The sequence below is a fragment of the Somniosus microcephalus genome, chromosome 4 (genome assembly GCF_052327205.1).
Source record: "Somniosus microcephalus isolate GS21.2 chromosome 4, FLI_Smic_1.0, whole genome shotgun sequence".
Classification (NCBI taxonomy): domain Eukaryota; kingdom Metazoa; phylum Chordata; class Chondrichthyes; order Squaliformes; family Somniosidae; genus Somniosus; species Somniosus microcephalus.
The window spans coordinates 171632451-171658066 of record NC_140990.1 but is presented as its reverse complement, the minus strand read 5'-3'; the positions used below and the strand labels follow the sequence as shown (position 1 = coordinate 171658066).

Below are 25616 nucleotides of genomic sequence, written 5' to 3'. Positions count from 1 at the left end.
TCAATAACCTTACTGAAACAGGAGGTTGGAAGTTCCTGAAGTCTGAAGCTTTGGAAAGAACACAATGGTACACCCTGTTAAGGTGTTCTAAATTACACTTTGGAAAGAAACACATAAAATTAAGAAACACATGCCTTCGTAAAAATGACATCAAATGAAACACAGGAGACACGATTCTGTGTTGCAACCAGCTGAGGTAACTAAGAATTGCATAGATCACCCTGGTTGAGGTGTTTTAATTTACACATCGTAAAAAGACACAAACAGAAGACCTTGGTAAGAATGACATCAAATAGATGCACCTGCTGTTACACCGTTTTTTATGATAAGCTTCGAACACCTAAAGTAGAGACACGATTCTTAATGCTACCAGCTGAGGTGACTGTAAGAATAGCAGGGGTCAGCAGAAAAATGACTAGAGATAATTAGCTTACATCAGCAGAAAACTTCAAAGGAAATACCACTGAGAAAGGATATAAATATTGAACTTTCATATGGGATGATAGATTCGCTGTAAAGGGGCAAAGCGTTTCTCAGGCTTCAGAGGCAGGCTCTAAGTCTACAACTCTTTGTGTCTCGGGGATCACCGGTACTGTATTTGATTTTGGTGGATATTCTGAATAAGACTAAGGACTGTAAAAATGTAGCGAAGTTAAGATCTGATAATAAGAATTGTAAGCTCTCTCTTTTTGGAACTGTTAATGTTGCAATTGAAACACCTACTGTAATTACATGTTGGTTCTTTAATAAATCTATATATTTTTAGAATTGTTTCACATAAGACTTCTGTATCAAACTCACGAACTCAATCTCTGTACGCTCTTTGGTGAGGAGTTGCAGAATTCTGGGGGAGTTATCCGGACCCTCATAATATCCGGAACGTTACAGTCTAGCTAAACATATTAAAAGTGCTATCTGGAGGACGGCAACATCTTCAGGTTGTTCCTTTCCTTTAGGGAGAGATAGTCTGGACCTTTAGACCCAATTAAGCGTCTTTAGGATTCGGCTACCTCAAACTTTAGTTGAAAGTGAACGTCTGGGGAATACGCCTGATCCGGAGTAGCCCTAAAGGGGCTAGGACTAGTAATTATCCCTTCAGGGACACCAGGGAGAACTCGCCTGCTCTTCAAAACAGTGTTGTGGGATCTTTTACATCCATCTGAAAGGGCAGACGGTACCGCGGTTTAACGTCTCATCCAAAAGATGGCACCTCTGACAGTGCAGCACTCACTCAGCACTGCACTGGTGTGTCAGCCTAGATTATGTGCTGAAGTCTCTGGAGCTGGACTTGAACCCACAACCTACTGACTCAAGAGACGAGAGTGCTATCCACTGAGCCACAGCTAACACCCAAATGGTAAATGGCCATTTCAGTGGTGTACCAGAACAGAGAGACAAGGAGGTCCCAGGTTCAATTTCTGAGTTAGTTGATTCCTGCAAGGGCACGTCAATCGACCTAGATTCCCAGTCCTGATAGGTACCCACTGACTCCTTAGCGATGGTGCCTTCAACAGCCAATCAACCTAACAACACAAGATTCACCACTTGGGTAAGGTACCAGAAGGTTATCAACACCCGTGAAATCATCTCAACAACAGCTAGCACCTTCAGTCGTGGCAGAGAGCAAAAAATGGGAGGGCTGGGGAACAATTCAACATCTGATTTCTGAAGTGCAGAATAAATTGTAGACAATGAGAGACAGTGGAATACCTCCTATAACTCACTGAGAAACTAGAGAGACCCTTGTGTGGGTCATAGACTAAAGCCACAATTCCCAGCAGTACAATTAGTTTATATCATTTTTTAAATAAATGTTATTTTCCCCAAAAGGAACAATAGCGAGAAGGTGCAAACCACCGTTGCTCTCTTGCACTTTCTGCAGGAAATCAGCCAGCCATATTGTTTGTGCTTACCTAACATGTGAGGCCGAAACTGACACACCAAGACTGGCAGGCATTGATAGGTTGCCCTGGGGCACTGCTGGAGGAATGGGTTTCTGAGGCCTCCGCGGGCCTCTCCGCCGCTTCTTCTTGTGTTTTTTGGTAAGTGCTGGAGGCTTGGTTTTCTTCCTGGGTTTCCTCTGTTGCTGGACTTTCCGGTTACTGTCCCCGCGCAAGAAGTTATCCTGAAACAAAACAGAGCCGTGAAATAAGCCTGGAAAGGAGACCGTGCAAAAAAACACTCAGCACACAGAAGGTGGGCCTGCATAGGTCACTTCTTGCTCTCAAAGAGAAGGCGAGCCAGAGGGGGAGGGGCGAGCCAGAGAGAGGGCGTGCCGGAGAGGGGCGAGGGCGTGCCGGAGAGGGGCGAGCCGGGGAGGGGGAGAGCCGGAGAGGGCGAGCCGGGGAGGGGGGAGAGCCGGGGGAGGGGGAGGTGCCTGAGAGGGGGAGGGGGGTGCCGGAGAGGGCGAGGGCAAGAGAGAGGCAGATAAAGAGCGAGACAGATAGAGAGGGAGAGATATAGAGAGCGAAACAGAGAGCGAGAGAGAAACAGAGAGACAGAGCGTGTGCCTCTATAAAGGAAGCAGCAATGGTTTGGAAGTGTGCAGGTACCTAGGAGTAGTCTCCAGTGAGAAAGATCTGCGTGCAGTGCTGACTGCAACAGCCTAGGTTACAGCAAGCAATGCTTCTACAGCAGGGTGACGTTGTAGCACGAAGCCTTTACATTTTTTGCCCTATTTTGTAATAAACCGTGGTAAAAATTAATTAGTAGTACTGCATATGACTGGTAACCCAATGGGAACGTATATAATGTCTCAGCTCAGAAACGTCTCAAAGTGCTTCATTCAATTAATTACTTTGAAACACAGTGACTGATATTTAGACAAATGCAGCAGCAATTTTGTGCATAATAAGATTCCACAAACATCAAAGAGTTGAATGACCATTTTTTTGGGGTGCAGGGAGTATAGTTTGTGGGAGCAATGTTGGCCATGAGGACCGCTACTCTTCAATTACAGTAAGCGGGTTTTCAATGTCCACCCAAACCACCTGAACAGGTAGATGGGGGACTCGGCTGAACATCTGGTCAAAGATGGCACTTTGGACAATGAAATGCTCCCTTGTAACTGCGCTGGAATGCCAGCCCATGTTCATGTTTGTGTGTTAAGCCGACACCAACAGTGAAGAGGACATTTTGTTGTTGATGTCACCACTGTGTCCATTTCGGTGAAGTGTCTTTCTCTTTTAAGTTTCACTATACAGGTTGACTATCCCTTATCCGAAAACCTTGGGACCAGCTGTGTTTCGGTTTTTGGAAATTTTCGGATTTCAGAAGGTATTATTTCAGACTGGGAAACTCTGAACATTAAATTAATTTGGTCATTAGTATTTGTATTTAATATAAATTTTAAAAGTTCAGGCTACCTCTTGCGACTGTTCCGTGTCTCATTCCTCTTCCTGCTTCTCTGTGCTGCCGCTCCCAGTCTGTTTACAGCTGCCCCTGCTCCGTATCTGAATTCCTTTACTTAGCGGGGGTCTGGGGCTCAACTGCCGCCGCCAGTTGTGGGAAAGCTGGATATCGGCTGACTCCTACGCTAAGCTGGCCCGCAAATCAGGTCGCCGGGGGGGGGGGGGGGGGGGGGAAGAAAAGAATATCGGACGGGCCGCTGCAGTTATCGGACAGGCTGCTGTATTGTTGGGTTCACTCTCCCGGTACCTCCTTCACACTGCCCGGCTCAGCCTGCAATCTCCTACCCAGGAGGGAACTCTGTGACCCTCTGCCCTGCTCACAGGGAAAGGCAGAGCTCCCTCAGTCACACTTAACATCGAGAGCGAAGGCCGGCGTGTCGACAATCTGCAGGAATTCTTGTTCTGGGCCCCGGAGGACCACTCCTGTCATGTTTTGCGCCACTCAGGTCATGTCGTGCGCACGACTTACGCTGAACGAAAAAACTTTCGGTTTTCGGAAGTTCAGATAAAGGATAGTCTACTTGTATATAAAACCATTCAGGACCAGATGTATTGCAGAATCAGAAAACTGCTGACCATAGTGATTTCTTATGGCTCAGTGGCACCACTAGCAGTAATCTATTGGCACTGCTAGTCCAAGCAATTCAGCACCATCCAAACTATGTGAACTGGGCGACACAGTGGGATAAAAGCTTTTAATACATCTCTGTGACCAAGTCTTGAATCCAGCCCAGATTGGCGAGATGTCTGCCCCCTCTGACAGCTATCAGGGCTCTCGGCAAAATCAGTTTGCGCAGTCTAGGAGCACATCCATAGAATAAAACAGCCTGCCTCATTCCGCAGTGTCACACTGATGTAGTAATGGACGCTTCTCTGACATTAGGAACAGTGGTCAGCGTTGAAATGGTGCACCTAATAGAGACTGCACCTGATCTGGGGCTATTCAATGCAGCAGTATACAGGCAACTTTACTCTGCACTTGCCATTACACCAGAAGATTCATAGATGTTTATAGCACAGAAGTGTCTGTACCACTTCTTTGCTGGAGCAAGTCAAAACTACTCCCACGGCCCTGCGTTTTCCCCATAGCCCCCGTATCATCTGTTTACCTCCTTCCTTTAAACGATGCAACAGTCTCTGCCTCAACTACTCCCTGTGGCAATGCAGTCCATGCAGTTCCCAATCTCTGGAATCATTCTGACCTGGGAACGCTCGACAGTGACACCAAGTGCAAAAAGTATGGAGGTTTCTAGATCTCCAGAATAGACCTTAATAACCACAGGTTCACCGCAAAAGATTTTTAAAAATCCCCCACACGTTTTTCAAGATATTTACCATTTTCTTTGCATGTTCTTCGCACAGTGGCGTCTGGTGTGTGATGTCAAACACTGGAATGGAACACTGCTGCCCATCTGCGAACTTGGCTGTGCAGCTCGAGAACAGCTGCTGCGAGCGATTCAACAGGATGTCTGAATTGTGCAAGGTCAAGGAGTCATCGTCAGCCTTGGACTGAAATAAGCTGAATACCTGTTTAATAAGGCAATGCAACTCTTGTGATTCAGTGACTGTTTAATATCAGGCCCCACGGTAAACAAGCCTTTATAAAGGGGGTAATCTATCAGAGAAATTAGTCCCAAAAGAGGTCATTTAATGGCAGCACCGTGAAGTAACCATGTTGAGGCTGTGCTGATTCACAAGATTCTCCACTGTCCTCTGGATGTTCTATTTGGCGCCTTCAAAGCACATTATGGAGGGGGTGGCAATAGGAACAGAATGTTCTCTGGTTGAGAGTGCACAATGTAGTTCGCTGCCTGAAGTCAAAAACAGGGAGGTTGGTCCAAAATGGCTATTATAGCCCCATTCCACTGCAACATAAGAAAGAGAGCAGGGAGTGGTAAATCACTCAATGAGATCATGGCTGATCTGTATCCTAACTCCATCCATCCATCTTGGCTCCATATCCCTTTATACCCTTATATACCTAGCGATCTCAGATTTAAAATTAGTAATTGAGCTAGGACCGAAGAACATAAGAATTAGGAGCAGAAGTAGGCCATACAGCCCCTTGAGCCTGCTCCGCCATTCAGTAAGATCATGCCGATCTTCAACCTCAAGCCCACTTTCCCGCCCGATCTCCATATCGCTTGATTCCCCAGGAGTCCAAAAATCTATCGATCTCAGCCTTGAATATACTCTACGATTCAGCATTCACAACCCTTTGGGGTTGAGAATTCCAAAGATTCACAACCCTCTCAGTGAAGAAATTCCTCCTCATCTCAGTCTTAAATGGCCGACCCCTTATCCTGAGACTATGCCCCCTAGTTCTAGACTCTCCAGCCAGGGGAAACAACCTCTCAGCATCTACCCTGTCAATCCTCCTCAGAATCTTGAATGTTTCAATGAGATCACCTCTCATTCTTCTAAACGCTAGAGAGTATAGGCCCATTCTACTCAATCTCTCCTCATAGGACAACCCTCTCATCCCAGGAATCAATCTAGTGAACCTTCTTTGCACCACCTCTAAAGCAAGTATATCCTTCCACAGACAAAACTGTGCACAATACTCCAGGTGTGGTCTCACCAAAGCCCTGTACAATTGTAGCAAGACTTCCTTACTCTCTTGCATTAAAGGCCAACATGCCATTTGCCTTCCTAATTGCTTGCTGTAGCTAACTCTCTGAGGACACCTAAATCTCTCTGAACACCAACATTTAATAGTTTCTCACCATTTAAAAAAAATTCTGTTTTTCTATTCTTCCTGCCAAAGTGAATAACCTCACATTTCACCACATTATGCTCTAATTGCCACCTTATTGTCCACTCACCTTACCTGTCTATATCGCTTTGCAGGCTCTTTGTGTCCTCTTCACAGCTTACTTTCCCACCTAGCTTTGTATCGTCAGCAAACTTGGATACATTACACTTGGTCCCTAAATCTAAGTCAGAAATATAAATTGTAAATAGCCGAGGCCCAAGCACAGATCCTTTCGGCACCCCACTAGTTACAGCCTGTCAACTGGAAAATGACCAGTTTATCCCTACTCTCTGTTTTCTGTCCATTAACCAATCGTCTATTCATGCTAATATATTACGCCCAACCCCATGATCCCTTATCTTGCATAACAACCTTTTATGTGGCACCTTATTGAATGCCTTTTGGAAATCCAAATATACTACATCCACTGGTTCTCTTTTATCTACCCAGCTAGTTACAGCCTCAAAATACTCTAATAAATGTGTTAAACACGATTTCCCTTTCATAAAACCATGATGACTCTGCCTAATCATATAATGATTTTCTAAATGCCCTGTTACCACTACCTTAATAATGGATTCCAGCATTTTCCCGACAACTGATGTCAGGTTAACTGACCTGTAGTTCCCGGTTTTCTCTCCCCCTCCTTTCTTGAATAGCGGGGTTACATTTGCTACCTTCCAAGCCGCTGGGACCGTTCTAGAATCTAGGGTATTTTGGAAGATCAGAACCAATGCATCCATTATCTCTGCAGTCACCTCTTTTAGAACCCTAGGATGTTGGCCATCAGGTCTAGGGGATTTGTCGGCTTTTAGTCCAGTTAGTTTCTCAAGTACTTTTTCTCTACCGATATTAATTAAAAAGTTCCTCACTCTCATTAGCCCCTTGATTCCCCACTATTTTTGGTATGCTTTTTGTGTCTTCTACTGTGAAGAGAGATACAAAATATATGTTTAAAGTCTCTGCCATTTCCTTATTCCCCATTATAATTTCTCCTGTCTCAGTCTCTAAGGGACCAACGCTTACTTTTGCTACTCTCTTCCTTTTTACATTCTTGTAGAAGCTCTTAAATTCTTGTTTTTAATATTTCTTGCTAGTTTACTCTCACTCTATTTTCTCCCTTTTTAGCAATTTTTTTGGTCATCCTTTGCTGGTTTCTAAAGCTCTCCTAATCTGCAGGCTTACTACTATTCTTCTCAACATTATAAGCATCTTCTTTTAATCTAATACTATTCTTAACTTCTTTAGTTAGCCACAGATGGATCACTTTTCCCGTGGAGTTTTTATTTCTCAATGGAATGTATATTCGTTGAGAATTTTGGAATATTTCTTTAAATGTTTGCCACTGCTTATCCACTGTCATACCTTTTAATCTGATTTTCCAATCTACCGTAGCAACTCCCCCCTCATACCTATGTAATTAACTTTATTTAAGTCTAAGACTCTAGTTTCGGACATAAAAATTTCACTCTCAAAACCAATGTGAAATGCTATCATATTATGATCACTCTTCCCCAGAGGATCCATTACTATATAAGATTACTAATTAACCCTGTCTTATTACACGATACAAGATCTAAAATAGCCTGTTCCCTGGTTGCTTTCACAACGTATTGTTCTAGGAAACTGTCTCAAATGCATTCCATGAACTCATCCTCCAGGCTACCTTTGCCAGAAGTGGGGATGTTCGCTGATGATTGCACTGTTCAGCACCATTCGAGACTCGTCAGATACTGACGCAGTCCGTGACCATATGCAGCAAGACCTGGACAACATTCAGACTTGGGCTGACAAGTGGCAAGTAACATTCGCACCACACAAGTGCCAGGCAATGACCATCTCCAACAAGCGAGACTCTAACCATCTCCCCTTGACATTCAATGGCATTACCATCGCTGAATCCCCCACTATCAACATCCTGGGGGTTACCATTGATCAGAAACTGAACTGGACTAGCCATATAAATACTGTGGCTACAAGAGCAGGCCAGAGGCTAAGAATTCTGCGGCGAGTGTCTCACCTCCTGACTCCCCAAAGCCTTTCCACCATCTACAAGGCACAAGTCAGGAGTGTGATGGAATACTCTCCACTTGCCTGGATGAGTGCAGCTCCAACAACACTCAAGAAGCTCGACACCATTCAGGATAAAGCAGCCCGCTTGATTGGCACTCCATCCACCACCTTCAACATTCACTCCCTCCACCACCGGCACACTGTGGCTGTAGTGTGTACCATCTACAAGATGCACTGCAGCAACTCGTCAAAGCTCCTTCAACAGCACCTTCCAAACCCGCGACCTCTACCACTTAGAAGGACAAGGGCAGCAGACGCATGGGAACATCACCACCTACAAGTTCCCCTCCAAGCCACACACCATCCTGACTTGGACCTGTATCGCCGTTCCTTCGCTGTCGCTGGGCCAAAATCCTGGAACTCCCTTCCTAACAGCATTGTGGGTGTACCTACACCATATGGACTGCAGCGGTTCAAGAAGGCGGCTCACCACCATCTTCTCAAGGGCAATTAGGGATGGGCACTAAATGCAGGCCTAGCCAGCGACCCCCACATCCCATCAATGAATTAAAAAAAAAAAAATTGATTTGCCCAGTCTATATGAAGATTAAAGTTCTCCACAATTATTTAAAAGCTCCTATTATTTGTTGATTATTACTCTGTCCAACAGTATAGCTACTGTTAGGGGGCCTATAAACTACTCCCACCAGCGTTTTCTGCCCCTTGTTATTTCTTATCTCCATCCATACTGACTCTACTTCCTGATCTTCTGAGCCAAGATCCTTTCTCACTACTGTCCTCATGTCATCCTTTATTATCAGGACTACCCCTGCCCCAACCTTTCCTTTTCCATTCTGTCTGTCTTTTTGAAATGTCAAGTACCCTGGAATATTTAGTTCCCAACCTTAGTCACCTTGCAACCATGTCTCTGTAATGTCTATTAGATCAAACCCATTTATCTCTATTTGTGCCACTAATTTGTCACAAATGCTTCAGATAAAGGGCTTTTAATTTTAACTTTTTACCATTACTCCCTGCTTTCACATTATTCGCCAATGCACTATTACCATTAAACTCTCTGTCCCACTTTGCTTATCTTTACCCAAATCACTACACTGCTCCATTGCCTTGACTTTTCTCTTTAGATTTCTAAATTTCCCTACACCTGACCTTCCCCCACCCCGGCCCACCCCACCCTTTTTAGTTTAAAGCCCTATCTACAGCCCTAGTTATTCGATTCGCCAGGGCACTGGTCCCAACAGAACAGCTCCCTTTTCCCCAGTACTGATGCTAGTGCCCCATGAATCAAAATCCCTTCTTCCCACACCACTCTTTAGACCATGCATTTAACGCTGATCTGCTTGTTTCTATGTCATTTTGCGCGTGGCTCAAGTAATAATCCAGATTATTACCTTTGAGGTTCTGCATTTTGATTTGGACCCTAGCTCCTCAAACTCACTCAGCAGAACCTCATTCCTTGTTCGACCTATGTTGTTGGTTCCTACGTGGACCACGACATCTGGATCCTTCCCCTCCCACTTCAAATTCTTCTCCAGCCACGAGGAGGTATCCTTAACCCTGGCACCGGGCAGGCAACACAACCTTCGGAACTACCGGTCGCAGCTGCAGAGAACAGTATCTATCCCCCTGATTATACCGTCCCCTACCACGACAACATTCCTTTTCACTCCCCCAACTTGAATGGCCTCCTGTACCATGGTGCCATGGTCAGTTTGCTCATCCACCCGGCAGACTCTGCCCTCACCCAAACAGGCAGCAAGAACCTCATACCTGTTGGATAAGGGCAAAGGCCGAGACTCCTCCAGCACTGCAACTGGGGTCTCCTTACCTGCCTGAGATGTAGTCACACCCTCCAGTCCCTGACCATGAACCAGATCTGTACCACTACCTAACCTAAGGGGTGTGACTCCCTCCTGAATAAAAGTGTCCAGGTAACTCTCCCCCTCCCTGATGCCTGCATCTCGGACTCTAGCTCAACAACTCTGAGCTGAAGGTCCTCGAGCTGCAGACACTTACGGCAGACATGGCCGTCCGGGATTACAATGCTTTCCACAAACTCCCACATGCTGCAGTTGCAGCACACCACCTGCACTGCCATCCCTATATAACCTTGTTTTATTTATTTATGTATTTAATTAACTTAGCTTATAGTTTAGTTTTTTAATTAATTACTTGATCTAGTTGAAGTTATAGGTAGATTAAATTAAAGATTTACCTGTAAGACAAAGCACTGCAAGTATTGGAGGCAAAAAGCAGCACCTCCTTCCCCTCTGCTCTGAATTCCCACTCTCCTCAAATTCCCAACTTTAACACGCTGTTTCGAAGCACTCAGTTTAAGACCACTCTGTGGCGATCTACTGCTTTTGTGAGAGTTCCACACTTCTATCACCCTTTGGGTGAAGAAGTGTTTCCTAACTTTTTCCTGAATGGCTTGGCTCTGATTTTAAGTTTATATCCACTTGTCCTCATCTCCCCCCACCAACGGAAAAGAGTTTCACTCTATCTACCCTGTCACTTTCTTTCAATATTCTAAAAACCTCAATTAAATCACCCATTACCCTTCTATATTCCAGGGAATACAAGCCTAGTTTATGTAACCTATCCTCAATCTAATCCTTGTAACATTCTGGTGAATCTGCGCTGCGCTCCTTCCAAGGCCAATATATCCTTTCTAAGGTGTGGTGCTCAGAACTGTACACAGTACTCCAGATGTGGTCTAATCAGGGCTTTGTATAGTTGTAGCTTTATATTCTAGCCCTCTAGTGATAAAGGCCACCATTCCATTAGCCTTTTTGATTATGTTTTGTACCTGACCAATACATTTTAGTGATCTGTATGTGGACCCCTAAATCTCTTTGGACCTTCGCTGTTCCCAGCTTTTCACCATTTAAATAATTCTCAGAGCTATCCCTTTTTGGTCCAAAATGAATGACCTCACACTTACCTGCGTTGAAATCCATCTGCCACAGAACTGCCCATTCATTTAATCTATCACTGCCTCTTTGTAATTTTATGCTTCCATCTACACTATTTACTATACCACCAATCTTTGCGTCATGGGCAAACTTGGATATATGGCAAAGGAGGAGGGGATAATTGGCTGGCAACTTGTATTGATTTTTCAATGCTACTCATTCTGGCTTGCAGCTCTTATTCAATCTTGCTGTAAACAACCGAACTATTGGCGCAACCTAACCAGCCAGAGCTTCAGACGTAATGAGGCAATGTGGAGTTTGCACATCCTCCCCGTGTTTGCGTGGGTTTTCTCCGGGTGCTCCAGTTTCCTCCCACAGTCCAAAGATGTGCGGGTTAGGTTGATTGGCTATGATAAATTGACCCTTAGTGTTAGGGGGATTAAATACGTGGGGTTACGGGGATAGGGTGGGATATGTGTTGGTGTAGGGGTTACCGGGATCGGGTGGGATATGTGTCGGTACAGGCTCGATGGGCCGAAATGGCCTCTATCTGCACTGTGGGGTTTCTGTGATTCTGTGACTCTGGGTGAACTAATGTCCCAAGTTCCCCGTTCTCATAAAACTAGGCTTCAAAAAGCCAGTCACATTCAAAATGAAGGTAAATTGGACGCTGCCATTTGTTCCGTGTCTCCAAAACATTCTCTCTCAAAATATTCAAGGAAGCAAGACCGCCTGGAAGCAAAGGCATTACTGTCCAACAGAGTTATAATCTCTGTTCAAGAGAAAAGTCTCATCATCAGGATTTAAATCAAAAGGTAAAAGAAAGACTTGCATTTCTATAGCGCCTTTCATGATCTCGAGACTTCCCAAAGCACTTTACAGCCAATTAAGTATTTTAAGTGTAGTCACTGTTGTAATGTAGGGAAACTCAGCAGCCAATTTGCACACAGCAAGATCCCACAAACAGCAAGGAGATAATGACCTAGTTTTTAGTGATGTTGGTTGAGAGATAAATATTGGCCAGGACACCGGGGAGAACTCCCCTGCTCTTCCTCATATAGTGCCAAGGGATCTTCTACCTGGGCGGGCAAACGGGGCCTCAGTTTAATGTCTCACAGACGAGGGAAAGGTGGCATCTCTGACAGTGCAGCACTCCCTCAGTCCTTCACTGGAGGGTCAGCCATAGATTTTGTATCCAAGTCTCTGGAGTGGGGGTTTGAAACCACAACCTTCTGACTCAAGAGGGAGGGATGCTACCCATTGAGCCACGGCTGGCACTGTTAATAAAAAGTTTTCTAATAAACTTCAACAACCTTCTCCATCCATTTGCGTTAATTAATTTTTTTTTTATAATTTGAAAAGACTGATCAGGAATAGTAGTTTGAAACTGACTTCACATCGGCAGATACTGTTGGGAAGGCGACACTAAAAGGGCAGCCTTCACCTGAATCAATATGGCACCAAAGTCCTTGCAGAGAGGATAAATACTGTAGTAGAGAGAGGATTTAAAGTCATACAGCCAGAGGCAGGGAAAGTTTAAGTTTGAGGCTAGAGAGGGAGAGCTGGATTAATAAATCTGTTGGATTGGAATCAGAAACTTTAGCTGAAATAAATAATTAGAAAAATATTACCAGAGGAGAAAGGCTTTGAGGCAGCAAGATAAGAACACTGTTGTAGATGCAGCAAGTGATATCAAAAGTTAAATGGGAGAACGGTGGGTCAACATTCCACAAAAAAAATAGATTTAGGATTGAGTGGCATGCATGTGAATGCACAAAGCAATCAAATTAAACATGGGAGAGTTAGAAGCATTAATGACTACGGATAGATATAGCGTTTAACCTAGACATGGCCTGGGTTTGGACAGGAAAAGGTGTAAAAAGGAAAAGATTAGCAGAACTCAAGATTGGTAAGTCACAAATGGCATGCACTTTACATTGTTGAAAGACGTCAGACAGGACATAGCAGATAAGATAGCCCTAATTTTGGAATCCTCTTTAGATATGCAAATTTTGCCCGGGGACTCAGATAGCGAATGCAACACCTGTGTTCAAGAAAGGAGAAAAGGATACACCGGTTAACTATAGATCAGTTAGTCTAATGCCAGTTGTGGGCAAACTGAGAATCTATAATTCAAGACAAAATTAGCCAGCATTTAGTAATGCATGGGTTTAAAGTAAGTTGCATTTGACTGACGAAGTAACTGATTGAATAGACGAGGGAAATGCAATTGATGTGACCTATATGGATTTCATAAGACGTTGGATAGGGTGTTGCACGGTATAAGTTACAAGAGGAAATGTAGCAGGAGGAGTAACACATTGGTTGATGCACTGGAAACAAAGGGTTATGTATAAGGTGTGCTACGCGGATTGAAGAAGGGTTGGAACTGGTGTACCTCAGGGGTCAGTGCTGGGTCCAATTTCGTTCTCTGCCTACATAAATATGGGATTGGGCACAGGAAGTATGATATAAAAATTTTCTTAGGACAACGGGCAAGATTGCAATGCACTTGAGGAGGATAGGGGTGGGTTAGCAGAATGGGCAGTCAGGTGGCAGATGCAATTTAATATAGACAAGTGTGAAGTAGTATATTTGGGGAGCAGGGGAAAGAGTAACTGGAAAGATACTGAAGGGTGAACAGAGAGGCCTAGAGGTTCAAATACAAAAGTGAGATAATGCCACAAAAACAGCAGTTTAGATTTTATAAAAGCAGCGGAGTACGAGAGTAAAGGGATATTGATAAATTTGTGCAAGACAATAGTTAGGCCACAGTTGGACTAGTGTGTGTAGTTTTCGATCCCTCATGATAGAAAGGATATTAAAAAGTCATAGAAAACTATAGTATAGATTCACCAGGATGATACCAGAGATGGGGAACTAGTTATGAGGATGGACTTGAGAAACTCGGGAGAATATTTTCACTGGAGCAGAACAATGCTAAGAGGAGATTTAATCGAGGCTTTTAAAATCCTGAAAGGTTTTGATATGGTGAATAGGGAAAGCCTATTTCATCTGGCTGGGGAATAAAATGATGAGGGGGGTCATTAAGAGTGGGGGAAAGGGGTTAGAAGGAATTACTTCACACAGAGCGTTGTTAGAAATAGGGAATAGTTGAGGCAGAGACCATTGCATTTTTTAAGGGGGAAATTGAATAAACACAGAAAGATACAGGGCTATGGGGTGAGGGCGCAGCAGTGAGATTAGTTTCGGATTGTTCCAGCAAAGAGCTGGCATGGACACAGTGGGCTGAAAGGCCTCCTTCTGTGAGTAAACTTCAATGATTCTATCAGAGTGCTTCAACGGCTCTCAATTTCACTGAGCGCTCAATTCAAAAGTCAAAAGGGATGTTGAAGTTAATCATGCAACAATTCTTCTTTACAGTTTGTGCTGAGACCTGCTCTTTCTCCTTGTTGTTACAGTGTAACCTCAGGTCAGCAGTTTGAGAAAGGGACAGCGTTAAGGATACGTTGAAAACAGTGCCTGGTGTATGGAAGAGACATGTTGAGGCAGTGCTGGCCCTTGATGGTTCCTGTACACAGTGCTGGTTCCACTACTCTGTGGTCTGGCTGCTTCATGCTGAAAAGAACACAACACTGAGATTAGTCAGTCCTTGATAAGTACCGATGTATAGCCCTGTGTCGAGGCAAGGTCCCACAGGGATTCCCATGCACCGTGCCACAATGTGACAGGGTATAGGTGCCTGAAAGCAGGTCTTCCTACTTCAGGATCCCAGATCTATGCCATTGGGGATGGGTGCTGAGGTAGTTTCCAATAGGGAGCGAAAATCAGCACTGGGGCCCTTTGTGCATCCAGTTACATGGCAGCGGCAGAGGTCACAAGCCCGTCTCTCAGCTGGAGTACGGTGGGTGGCACACAGAAACTTAAAAGTGGGAATAGGGGGCAAAACAACATGCACACCTTACCCTTGTATCGTTTAACATTTATACTATAGTCCCCTCTGTCTAAATCAAGCAAGCAATTAATTATAGCTTTTTTTTTTTTGTTTTTTTGTTTTTTGAGAGCTTAGTTGAAAATCTAACTTTAATTGTAAAGCCAGGGGACTGTGCGAACGCAGTCCCCCACTACCACAAATTTTGCAGTCAAGTATCCTGCATTTGGGGACATCGCAGGCGTCAGCACACCCGAAGTGCAATGGGCTAGCCTCGTCCTGGGAGAACCACCTTCTTGATCATGGTCTCTCCAGGTAAGTGATTGATCATCAGAGACTGCTTAAACCCAAGGACACAAACCACCACAACCAAGTATTCCTCCCTTCGCCTCACACCGCCCCCCCATCATAAAAATGTATGCATCGCATGATTTGCTTTTATCACGTCTCAAAGCGCTTCACACAAAATGAATTACTTTGCAGTGCAGCGACAGTTGTTGTATAGGTAAACTTTGCAGCCAGTTTACTCACAGCAAGGTACAAAAACAATAACAAAACAAATGACCAGTGAGTCTGCTTTTGGTGGTATTGGTTGAAGGACTAAAGTTGGTCAGGACACTGGGTGTGGAGATGCCGGAGTTGGAGACTTCACCTGAAGAAGGAGCAGCGCTCCGAAAGCTTGTGATTTCAAATAAAGCTGTTGTTGTGTGACTTCAGGACACTGGGAGAAGCCCCGGCTCCTCTTCACAGAGTGCCACCAGATCTTCAATATCCCCCTGGACAGGCAGGTGATTCCCAAATGCGATTCTAATCACTCTCTTCCTCTGCCCCATTGTGATTCCCTTCTCTCTTCACCATTATGACTCATCTCTCTCATCCTTTCCCCTATGGTGACTCTATTCTCTCTCATCCTTTCCCCTGTGGTGACTCTATTCTCTCTCATCCTTTCCCCTCTGGTGACTCTATTCTCTCTCATCCTTTCCCCTATGGTGACTCTATTCTCTCACATCCTTTCCCCTATGGTGACTCTATTCTCTCTCATCCTTTCCCCTATGGTGACTCTATTCTCTCTCATCCTTTCCCCTATGGTGACTCTATTCTCACTCATCCTTTCCCCTATGGTGACTCTATTCTCTCACATCCTTTCCCCTATGGTGACTCTATTCTCTCTCATCCTTTCCCCTATGGTGACTCTATCCTGTAACGAGACAGGATTAATTAAAAATGTCCTAGTGAAGGATCCCCTTGGAATGAGTGACCATAACATGGTTGAATTCCATATTCAATTAGAGGGTGAGAAGGTTGGATCTCAAACAAGCGTGCTAAGCTTGAATAAAGGAGACTATGAAGTTATGAGAGTGGAATTGAGTAGAGTGGATTGGGAAAATAGATTAAAGGGTAAGACGATACATGGTCAGTGGTGTACATTTAAGGAGTTATTTTACAACTTCCAAAAAAAATATATTCCACTGAGAAGAAAAGGGTGTAAAAGAAAAGACAGCCATCCGTGGCTAAGTAAAGAAATTAAGGATAGTATTCAACTAAAAACAAGGGCATATAAGGTAGCCAAATCTAGTGGGAGGATAGAGGATTGGGAAAACTTTAAAAGACAGCAAAAAATAACAAAAAGATTAAGAAAGGGAAGATAGATTATGAAAGTAAATTAGCAAAAAATATAAAAACAGATAGTAAGAGTTTTTATAGTTATATAAAAAGAAAAAGGGTGGCTAAAGTAAATGTTGGTCCCTTAGAGGATGAGACCGGGAAATTAATGGTGGGAAATATGGAGATGGCAAAAACACTGAATGAATATTTTATATCAGTCTTTACAGTAGAGGACACTAAGAATATCCCAACACTGGACAAACAGGGGGCTATTGGGGGGGGGGGGGGGGGGGGGAAGAGGAGCTAAACACGATCAAAATCACTAAGGAAGTGGTACTCGGTAAAATAATGGGACTCAAGGCGGATAAATCACCTGGACCTGATGGCTTACATCCTAGGGTCTTGAGGGAAGTAGCGGTAGGGATTGTGGGTGCATTGGTAATAATTTTCCAAAACTCCCTGGACTCGGCAAAGGTCCCAGCAGACTGGAAAACTGCTAATGTAACACCCTTATTTAAAAAGGGCAGTAGACAGAAGGCTGGAAACTATAGACCGGTTAGCCTAACATCTGTGGTAGGTAAAATTTTGGAGTCCATTATTAAGGAGACAGTAACAGGACATTTGGATAATCATAATTTAATAGGACAAAGTCAGCATGGTTTTATGAAGGGGAAGTCATGTTTGACAAATTTGCTGGAGTTCTTTGAGGAAGTAACATATAGGGTGGATAAAGGGGAACCAGTGGACGTAGTGTATTTAGACTTCCAAAAGGCATTTGACAAGGTGCCACACAAAAGATTATTGCTTAAGATAAAAAATCACGGGATTGGGGGTAATATTCTGGCATGGGTAGAAGATTGGCTATCTAACAGAAGGCAGAGAGTTGGGATAAATGGTTCATTCTCAGACTGGCAATCAGTAACTAGTGGTGTTCCGCAGGGGTCAGTGCTGGGTCCCCAACTCTTTACAATCTATATTAACGATTTGGAGGAGGGGACCGAGTGTAACATATCAAAGTTTGCAGATGATACTAAGATGGGAGGGAAAGTAGTGAGTGAGGAGGACATAAAAAACCTGCAAGGGGACATAGACAGGCTAAGTAAGTGGGCAGAGATTTGGCAGATGGAATACAATACTGGAAAGTGAGGTTATGCACTTTGGCAGGAAAAATCGTAGAGCAAGTTATTATCTTAATGGCAAGAAACTGGAAAGTACTGAAGTACAAAGGGATCTGGGGGTCCTGGTGCACAAAACTCAAAAGGTTAGTATGCAGGTGCAGCAAGTGATTAAGAAGGCCAATGGAATGTTGGCTTTCATTGCTAGGGGGATAGAATATAAAAATAGGGAGGTATTGCTTCAGTTGTACAAGGTATTGGTGAGACCGCACCTGGAATACTGCATACAGTTCTGGTGTCCATACTTAAGAAAGGACATACTTGCTCTCGAGTCAGTACAAAGAAGGTTCACTCGGTTAATCCCGGGGATGAGGGGATGGACATATGAGGAGAGGTTGAGTAGATTGGGACTCTACTCATTGGAGTTCAGAAGAATGAGAGGCGATCTTATTGAAACATATAAGATTGTGAAGGGGTTGGATCGGGTGGATGCGGGGAGGATGTTCCCGATGATGGGTGAAACTAGAACTAGGGGGCATAGTCTTAGAATAAGGGGCTGCTCTTTCAAAACTGAGATGAGGAGGAACTACTTTACTCAGAGGGTGGTAGGTCCATGGAATATGCTGCCCCAAAAAGCTGTAGAAGCTACATCATTACATAAATTTAAAACAGAAATAGACAGTTTCCTAGAAGTAAGGGGAGTTGGGGGTTACGGGGAGCGGGCAGGAATTTGGACGTGAGTCTGGGTTCGGATCGGACATGGCCCTGTGGGTAGCGGAGCGGGCCCAGGGGCCGTGTAGCCTGATCCTGCTCCTATTTCGTGTGTCTAATTCTGTTAGATTCAGGAGATGGTTCTGTGATAGTAGATTGGCGGTTAGGATCAGATCAGCCATGATCTTGTTGAATGGCGGAGCGGGCTCGAGGGGCCGATTGGCCTACTCCTGCTCCTATTTCTTATGTTCTTATTCTCACTCATCCTTTCCCCTATGGTGACTCTATTCTCACTCATCCTTTCCCCAATTGTGGCTCTATTCTCACACATCCTTTCCCCTATGGTGATTCTATTCTCACTCATCCTTTCCCCTAGGGTGACTCTATTCTCCCTCATCCTTTCCCCTATGGCGACTCTATTCTCCCTCATCCTTTCCCCTATGGTGACTCTATTCTCTCTCATCCTTTCCCCTATGGTGACTGTATTCTCTCTCATCCTTTCTCCTATGGTGACTCTATTCTCTCACATCCTTTCCCCTATGGTGACTCTATTCTCACTCATCCTTTCCCCTATGGTGACTCTACTCTCCCTCATCCTTTCCCCTATGGTGACTCTACTCTCCCTCATCCTTTCCCCTATGGTGACTCTATTCTCTCTCATCCTTTCCCCTATGGTGACTCTATTCTCCCTCATCCTTTCCCCTATGGTGACTCTATTCTCTCTCATCCTTTCCCCTATGGTGACTCTATTCTCTCTCATCCTTTCCCCTATGGTGACTCTATTCTCTCTCATCCTTTCCCCTATGGTGACTCTATTCTCTCTCATCCTTTCCCCTATGGTGACTCTATTCTCTCTCATCCTTTCCCCTATGGTGACTCTATTCTCCCTCATCCTTTCCCCTATGGTGACTCTATTCTCCCTCATCCTTTCCCCTATGGTGACTCTATTCTCTCTCATCCTTTCCCCTATGGTGACTCTATTCTCCCTCATCCTTTCCCCTATGGTGACTCTATTCTCCCTCATCCTTTCCCCTATGGTGACTCTATTCTCCCTCATCCTTTCCCCTATGGTGACTCTATTCTCACTCATCCTTTCCCCTATGGTGACTCTGTTCTCACTCATCCTTTCCCCTATGGTGACTCTATTCTCTCTCATCCTTTCCCCTATGGTGACTCTATTCTCTCTCATCCTTTCCCCTATGGTGACTCTATTCTCTTTCATCCTTTCCCCTATGGTGATTCTATTCTCTCTCATGGTTTCGCCTATTGTGATTCGATTCTCACTTCCGTTGTGATTCTATTCTCTCTCATGGTTTCGCCTATCGTGATTCTATTCTCACTTCCGTTGTGATTGTCTTTTCTGTACTATGATTGTACTGTTCTATTCTCTATATCCTCTGCACTCCATTGTGATTCTATTATAGAATCATACAGCACAGAAGGAAGCCATTCCGCCCATCGTGCCTGTGCCAGCTTTTTGATAGAGCTATCCAATTAGTCCCACCCCCCGCTCTTTTCTCATTTCCTTGCAAATTCTTTCCTTTGAGTATTTATCCAATTCCCTTTTGAAAGTTACGACTGATTCTGCTTACACCACCCTTTCAGGCAGTGCACTCGAGGTCATAAAAACTCGCAGCATATAAAAAAAATCTCATGTCGCCTCTGGTTCTTTTGCCAATTACCTTAAATCTGTGTCCTCTGGTTACCGAGCCTTCTGCCACTAAGTTTCTCCTTATTTACTCTGTCAAAAACCATCATGATTTTGAAAACCTCCATTAAATCTTCCCATAACCTTCTCTGCTCTAAAGTTTCTCTTTAGTTGACACACTGGCATTTAATTTTTCACAAAAACATTGTACTGATAGATTTGTCGCCTAATTGATTTATGGGGATCAATATAGTCTTGACAGTTAAGTTATCAATCAAGTTTAGTCTCTCCACATAACTGAAGTCCCTCATCCCTGGTACCGTTCTAGTTAATCTCCTCTGCACCCTCTCTAAGGCATTGACATCCTTCCTAAAGTGTGGTGCCAGAATTGGACACCACACTTCCACCGTCTTATACAGTACACGTTACTCTCTCTTTTCCACTGAGCTTGTCTCTTCCCCTGCCCCATGTTCAATTGTCTTTTTCTTCTGTCAACCTCCCCACCATTCCCTGCCCACCCATCTCTCCCCACCCCCCCAGCTTGTTCTATTTCACTCCAGCCTATCTCTCCTTTATCTGGTTGCAAATTGTCTTGTCCGGTCTGATTTGACTCTCAGTTGCAATCCTACCTGCATTCTCTTTTTCTCACCCTATGTCAAAACCTCCTGGTTTTCATTTCGTCTCACTTCCACCCTCCGGTTGTAATGCAGTTTGATCATTACCTGCTCCCCCAGCTCCAACTCTGTACGCCATCGCACCCCTTTCCAATCCGAATTCAGATGCTTCCGATGTCTATGCCACAGGACTTTAATACACCCAGGAATGTCGTCTGGTGTTATTAAAAACCCGCGGTTTGAGCTCTTGGAGACACATTCCTAACTTCCGAGAGACAACTCCAAATGAGGCCCACTTACAGCTCCCGCTCTTCATCCATTGCAGAGACAGAAGTGAAATTCCAATGAACCAAAGCACTTTCCATTCATAGAATTTGCAGCACAGAGAAAGATGCCTGGATTCAACTCGCTTTTCAAATGGAGTCATCTACCTTAATCCCATTTCTCTGCACATTCTCTGTATCTTTTTATATTTTCCCTTTTCAAATACTTGTCCTAGTCCCCTTTAAACAATGTTATAATCTCTGCTGCAAATGACACTTGTGGTATAGCATCCCGAGTTCTAATAACTTCCCCTTTTATTTTTCTAGTGATAATTCAGAGTCTAAGCCCTGTGATTATGGAATCATCAAATTGCCACTATTTACTCTCTCAAAATGTTTCAGAATTTTGAAAATCTCTATTAGATCCTCCCTTAACCTTCTCCAATGTAGTGAAACATGAGCCAACTTTTTCTTCACAACTGGTATCATGGTAGTGATTCTTTGCTGTACCCTTTCCATGGCTCTAAAACCATCCTGTAACAGGGTGTGCATCGTTTCATGCAATACTCAAACAGTGGCCTAACCAATGTCCTGTATAAATGCATCATCACTTCCTTCATTGTCCCTACTCAGTCTCATTGTATAGAATTTCTCTCTGGTGAACAACACTCCAATACAAAATGCAATACCAAACAAAGTGCTGCATTCAATAAATGCATCATTGACTTTTACATACAGAGCACAGCAGAGGCTGAATCACTTTAGTGTAATATCCTCTTGTTGGGTTTGAATTAATGAAGGTGAATTAAATGGGCTGCGATACAAATATTTACATATTTCCTAGTTTGCAGAACTCCTGATCCAAGTATAATCCTGATCCAGACACCTGCTGTTGAGCAGAATTAACTTAGAACCTTGGTGACTTCTTCCTTTAGGAACCAATGATACAGCCACTTAGCAACAAACCTGTGTACAGCCCTCAGATCATATTAAGCCACTTGAAAATGCAGCAGTTTAACACAGCAGACCGAGCAAGGTTCTGAGCATTATACTAGCAACAGTATCTTCAGACTTCCCTCCCTGCATTGTTAGGATGGCTGAAGGCCAAATAAAGCCAATTAACTGGAAGTTCAACACTCAATGCAATTGGCTACATAGTAAAAGATTTCATCCTCAACTTGCTCCCCAACTCTATTATCTATTAAAATCGCTGGGCGGGTCAACAGATTCTATGAAATACCAGTAACGCCTTTAAGTGGTTCTATGATGGGTATTTACAGTGGAAGTAATACAACATAATGGCCCAGAAATTCGGGTCCCAACGCGTGAGTACGGACGGAGTACTCACGCGTGGACCCGATGGAAGTGCCGGAATCTTGCATGCACTACGCATGCGCGGGAAACCGGCACTTCCGATCCTCTGAACCAAGGGGTTCAGAGGTCGAACGCGTGCGCACGGGAGTCTGCGCGTGCGCGTTGAACTTCCTCTTTTTTTTCAGGTTTTAACGTGCGGGTAAGTCTGTACATTTTAGAAATGTAAAAAGCAGCCGTAAGGACTTCATTTTCAAAGGTAAGTGGTCAATTATTTAAAATTAAAACATTTTTCCACAGGTTTTTTACTTTTAAATACTTTAAAGCAAGGTAAGTTTATTTTTAGCCCCGTTTTTTTATAAAATTATTTTTTTCAAAAATTTAAATTTTTGTTTAAAATAGTTATTTAATGTCATTTATAGTTTATTTAAAAAGTGTGATTTAAAAAAAAAATTATTTGAAGGTAAAGTAGTTTTACAGCCTCAGCATTTATACGTTTTGACAGGTAGCATTCCCTGCTCCGATTGGCTGCCTGTTGCTCACGTGATCCCAGGGGACGCTTCACACTAACTACGCCCCTGGGACACGCCAGCATAGCGCGCCGGCCTCTGGGACAGGCCTCGGAGAGGAATTCCACGCAGGCCCAGAGGTCAACTGCCGGCGCACTAGGTAAGTGTAGGTCGGGGGCTTGCACCCGCGGGAAACCCCCGACCCGATTTTCTGGGCCAATGTTTCATGCCAAAGCTCCATTTGCTACCCTTGATATGTCAAGCACCCATATAACTCCACACCCAGCAGTAGGTGCAGCCTCAAAGTAGAAAGGCTGAAAACAAGTCTGATCATTAAGTATTTAAGAGATCAACAGTTTTAATACAGTAGATTTAACATTGCTAGCTATATGCACGCAACCCCTTACATGAAGTAGAAAAATGCTGTAATGGGCATGTTTACTGACTCATCTAGCTTCCCCACACCCCCTGCTGAGCATGTTTTCCCCCTTCTTCTATCCTCCTTCCCTGTCCCCCTTTCACCCTCCCCTCCACTCTTGCCTTGGTCCAATTATCCCAATTGACCTGAATACTATACTTGCTCTCGACGCCATGTGCAGTCACGCGATTTCAACTGGTGCAAGAAAATAATTGCAGGTGCGTAACAAAGGCACAGAATGAGCAAGTGTGGTCTGTTCAGAAGTCTGGCTGTGTTCTCAGTACCTGACAACGCACAAGTTCGAAATAGCTTGTAATGTCTGAAATAGTTCCAGCATCACTGAACAGAAAAAAAGTCACCATCGGGAAAATTGTTACAAGAAAATATTAACTGTTGATTCTTGTTTGAACGCAGAGTGCTGAAGGGCTTTTGTGGGGAGAATCATGGATGATTTACTGAACAGAGAGGGAGCTTAACTTTAATCATCATTAAACAGGAATGCTTTAAACATTAAACCGGAGAGGGTTAATCCAGCTTCCTGCACTTTCAAGCTCAATAGTTTCTTGAGGATGATTTCCTCCCTTCAGGAGCTCTTCAGCAATCATTGTTTCAAAGATAAATATTCTAGCACAAAAAAATTACAAAAGTTTAGAAAGATATTGAAGCTAATAATAATGAGTCCTAATGGGAGCACTCACTTTCCTCTCACCTCCCGCCCACCCCCACCTCAGATCTCTCTCAATATTCCTCCCCCCACCGTCCTCTGAAAGCATTGAGGCATGGTTCCCCAAGTGCTGACAGCCCTCTCGTGGCAGGTGGCAGCTCTTCACACGAGAATAGACAATGAGTTGTGTGCAAGGCAGTCGACCACAGAGGCCATCACAGTTGAGCAAGAAGCCACTCTCTCCCAAAGTCCACGCTCACTCACTTTCCAACAGGAGTCACTAGGCAGCACTCAGTGGATCAGCGAATCAGCAGCCATTTGGATGTGTAGGGTACGGTAGTGTGGTTGTTACTTTACTGAACTAGTAACCCAGAGGGTTGGACTAATAATCCAGTAAGCGGGAGTTCAAATCGCACCGTGGCAATTTGAGAATTTGAATTCAATTTAAAAGAAAATCTGGAAATTAAAAACTGGTATCAGTAAAGTTGGTATCAGAAAAGTTATTGTAAAAACCCAACTGGTTCACTGTCATTCAGGGAAGGAAACCTGCCATCCTGACTCGGTCTGGCCTAAATGTGACTGCAGTCCCACGCCAACGTGGTTAATTCTTAACTGCCCTCTGAACTGGCCTCAGTTGCACCAAAGGCGGCCGATAACCACCTTTTCATGGCAACTTGTGCTCCCATTCGGGCAGTAAAATGCCTTGCCAGCGACACCCACGTCCCGAGAATGAATATAAATAGTAAATAAAAATCAGAAATTCTGGCTGATTTTCCCCTTCTCTAGCCTGGGGGCACCCAATTGCTGCCCCAGGTGAGATCAGACAAATTAGTACAGAAAAAAGACTTGGCATTTACATTGCGTCTTACCATAACGGCAGCAGTGCAATAGCCATTTTGCACGGAGCAAGATTTCACAAATAACAATGAGATGAATCTGTTTCTGGTGATGTTGATTGAGGGAGGAATGTTGGCCAGGGGCAAGAAATTGAACCAGGAACTTTCAGAATCTATATGGTTTAGTGTCCTTAGCCAAGAAGCTCTTGGGGGTGGCGGGGGGTTAAAGGGAACACTCAACCCTTCAATAAAAAAGGGTGCCAATCTGCATAAATCAATCAGATTTGAGTTGCATGTAGTCTCTCCCACTGGCACAGTGACGGACTGCCAGAAAGTTTATCTTTTGTTAGTTCCTTTAATAATGGCAGTGACGAGTGTCCAATCATATTTACGCATTTGTTTAACCTTCACCAGGATATTTCCTTCATTAAAATGATCAGTAAAATTATGATCTCTGATTTGCCCAGTCAGTCTGATCACTGTCAATTCTTGTATCAATCGTTCCATGATTTTGCCAGATTAATTCAATCATCAGACAATTCACATCAAATACATACTTAAAAGAAAAAACTTGCTCTCTAAGGGGCTGGTAAAAACATTTGCCACGCCTCCAACCTACGTGAAAAGTGTAAGAATTGGCCACTAATGGCAAACAATTTGGTATTTGCAGCTGCTATATTAGGGGACCAAAAACAAGAGAGCTCCCATGAATATCCCGACAAAATGCCCTGTACCATAGCATTTACCCAATAAGTAATACCACTTCAATTTCAGCATTGATCTTACAGACGCAGGGATTGAACCTGCCAATTTCTGGTCCATGTGGTTTCATGCTACACTGGGCAGCACCATTAGCCACAAGGCCATCGGGAAAGGGGGAAGGGAGCGTTCACCCTTTAAGACAGGCCGAGGAGGA

General features: G+C 44.0%; 1 protein-coding gene and 1 non-coding gene across 2 annotated transcripts in view; both read right to left on the bottom strand.

Annotated features, from left to right (window-relative positions):
• ino80db (INO80 complex subunit Db) overlaps window positions 1-25616 on the bottom strand; it is a 128422-nt gene that overhangs the window by 5728 nt on the left and 97078 nt on the right. The window contains exons 6-8 of the mRNA XM_085985460.1: window positions 14584-14693; window positions 4746-4879; window positions 1914-2125 (exon numbers count right to left, since the gene is read on the bottom strand). Of these exons, the coding sequence (XP_085841586.1) occupies window positions 1914-2125; window positions 4746-4879; window positions 14584-14693 (456 nt within the window). The remainder of the gene's footprint in view (window positions 1-1913; window positions 2126-4745; window positions 4880-14583; window positions 14694-25616) is intronic.
• On the bottom strand, window positions 15172-15329 carry LOC147119989 (U1 spliceosomal RNA). Its single transcript, XR_015078235.1, has one exon. It is a non-coding gene; the product is annotated as a U1 spliceosomal RNA (small nuclear RNA).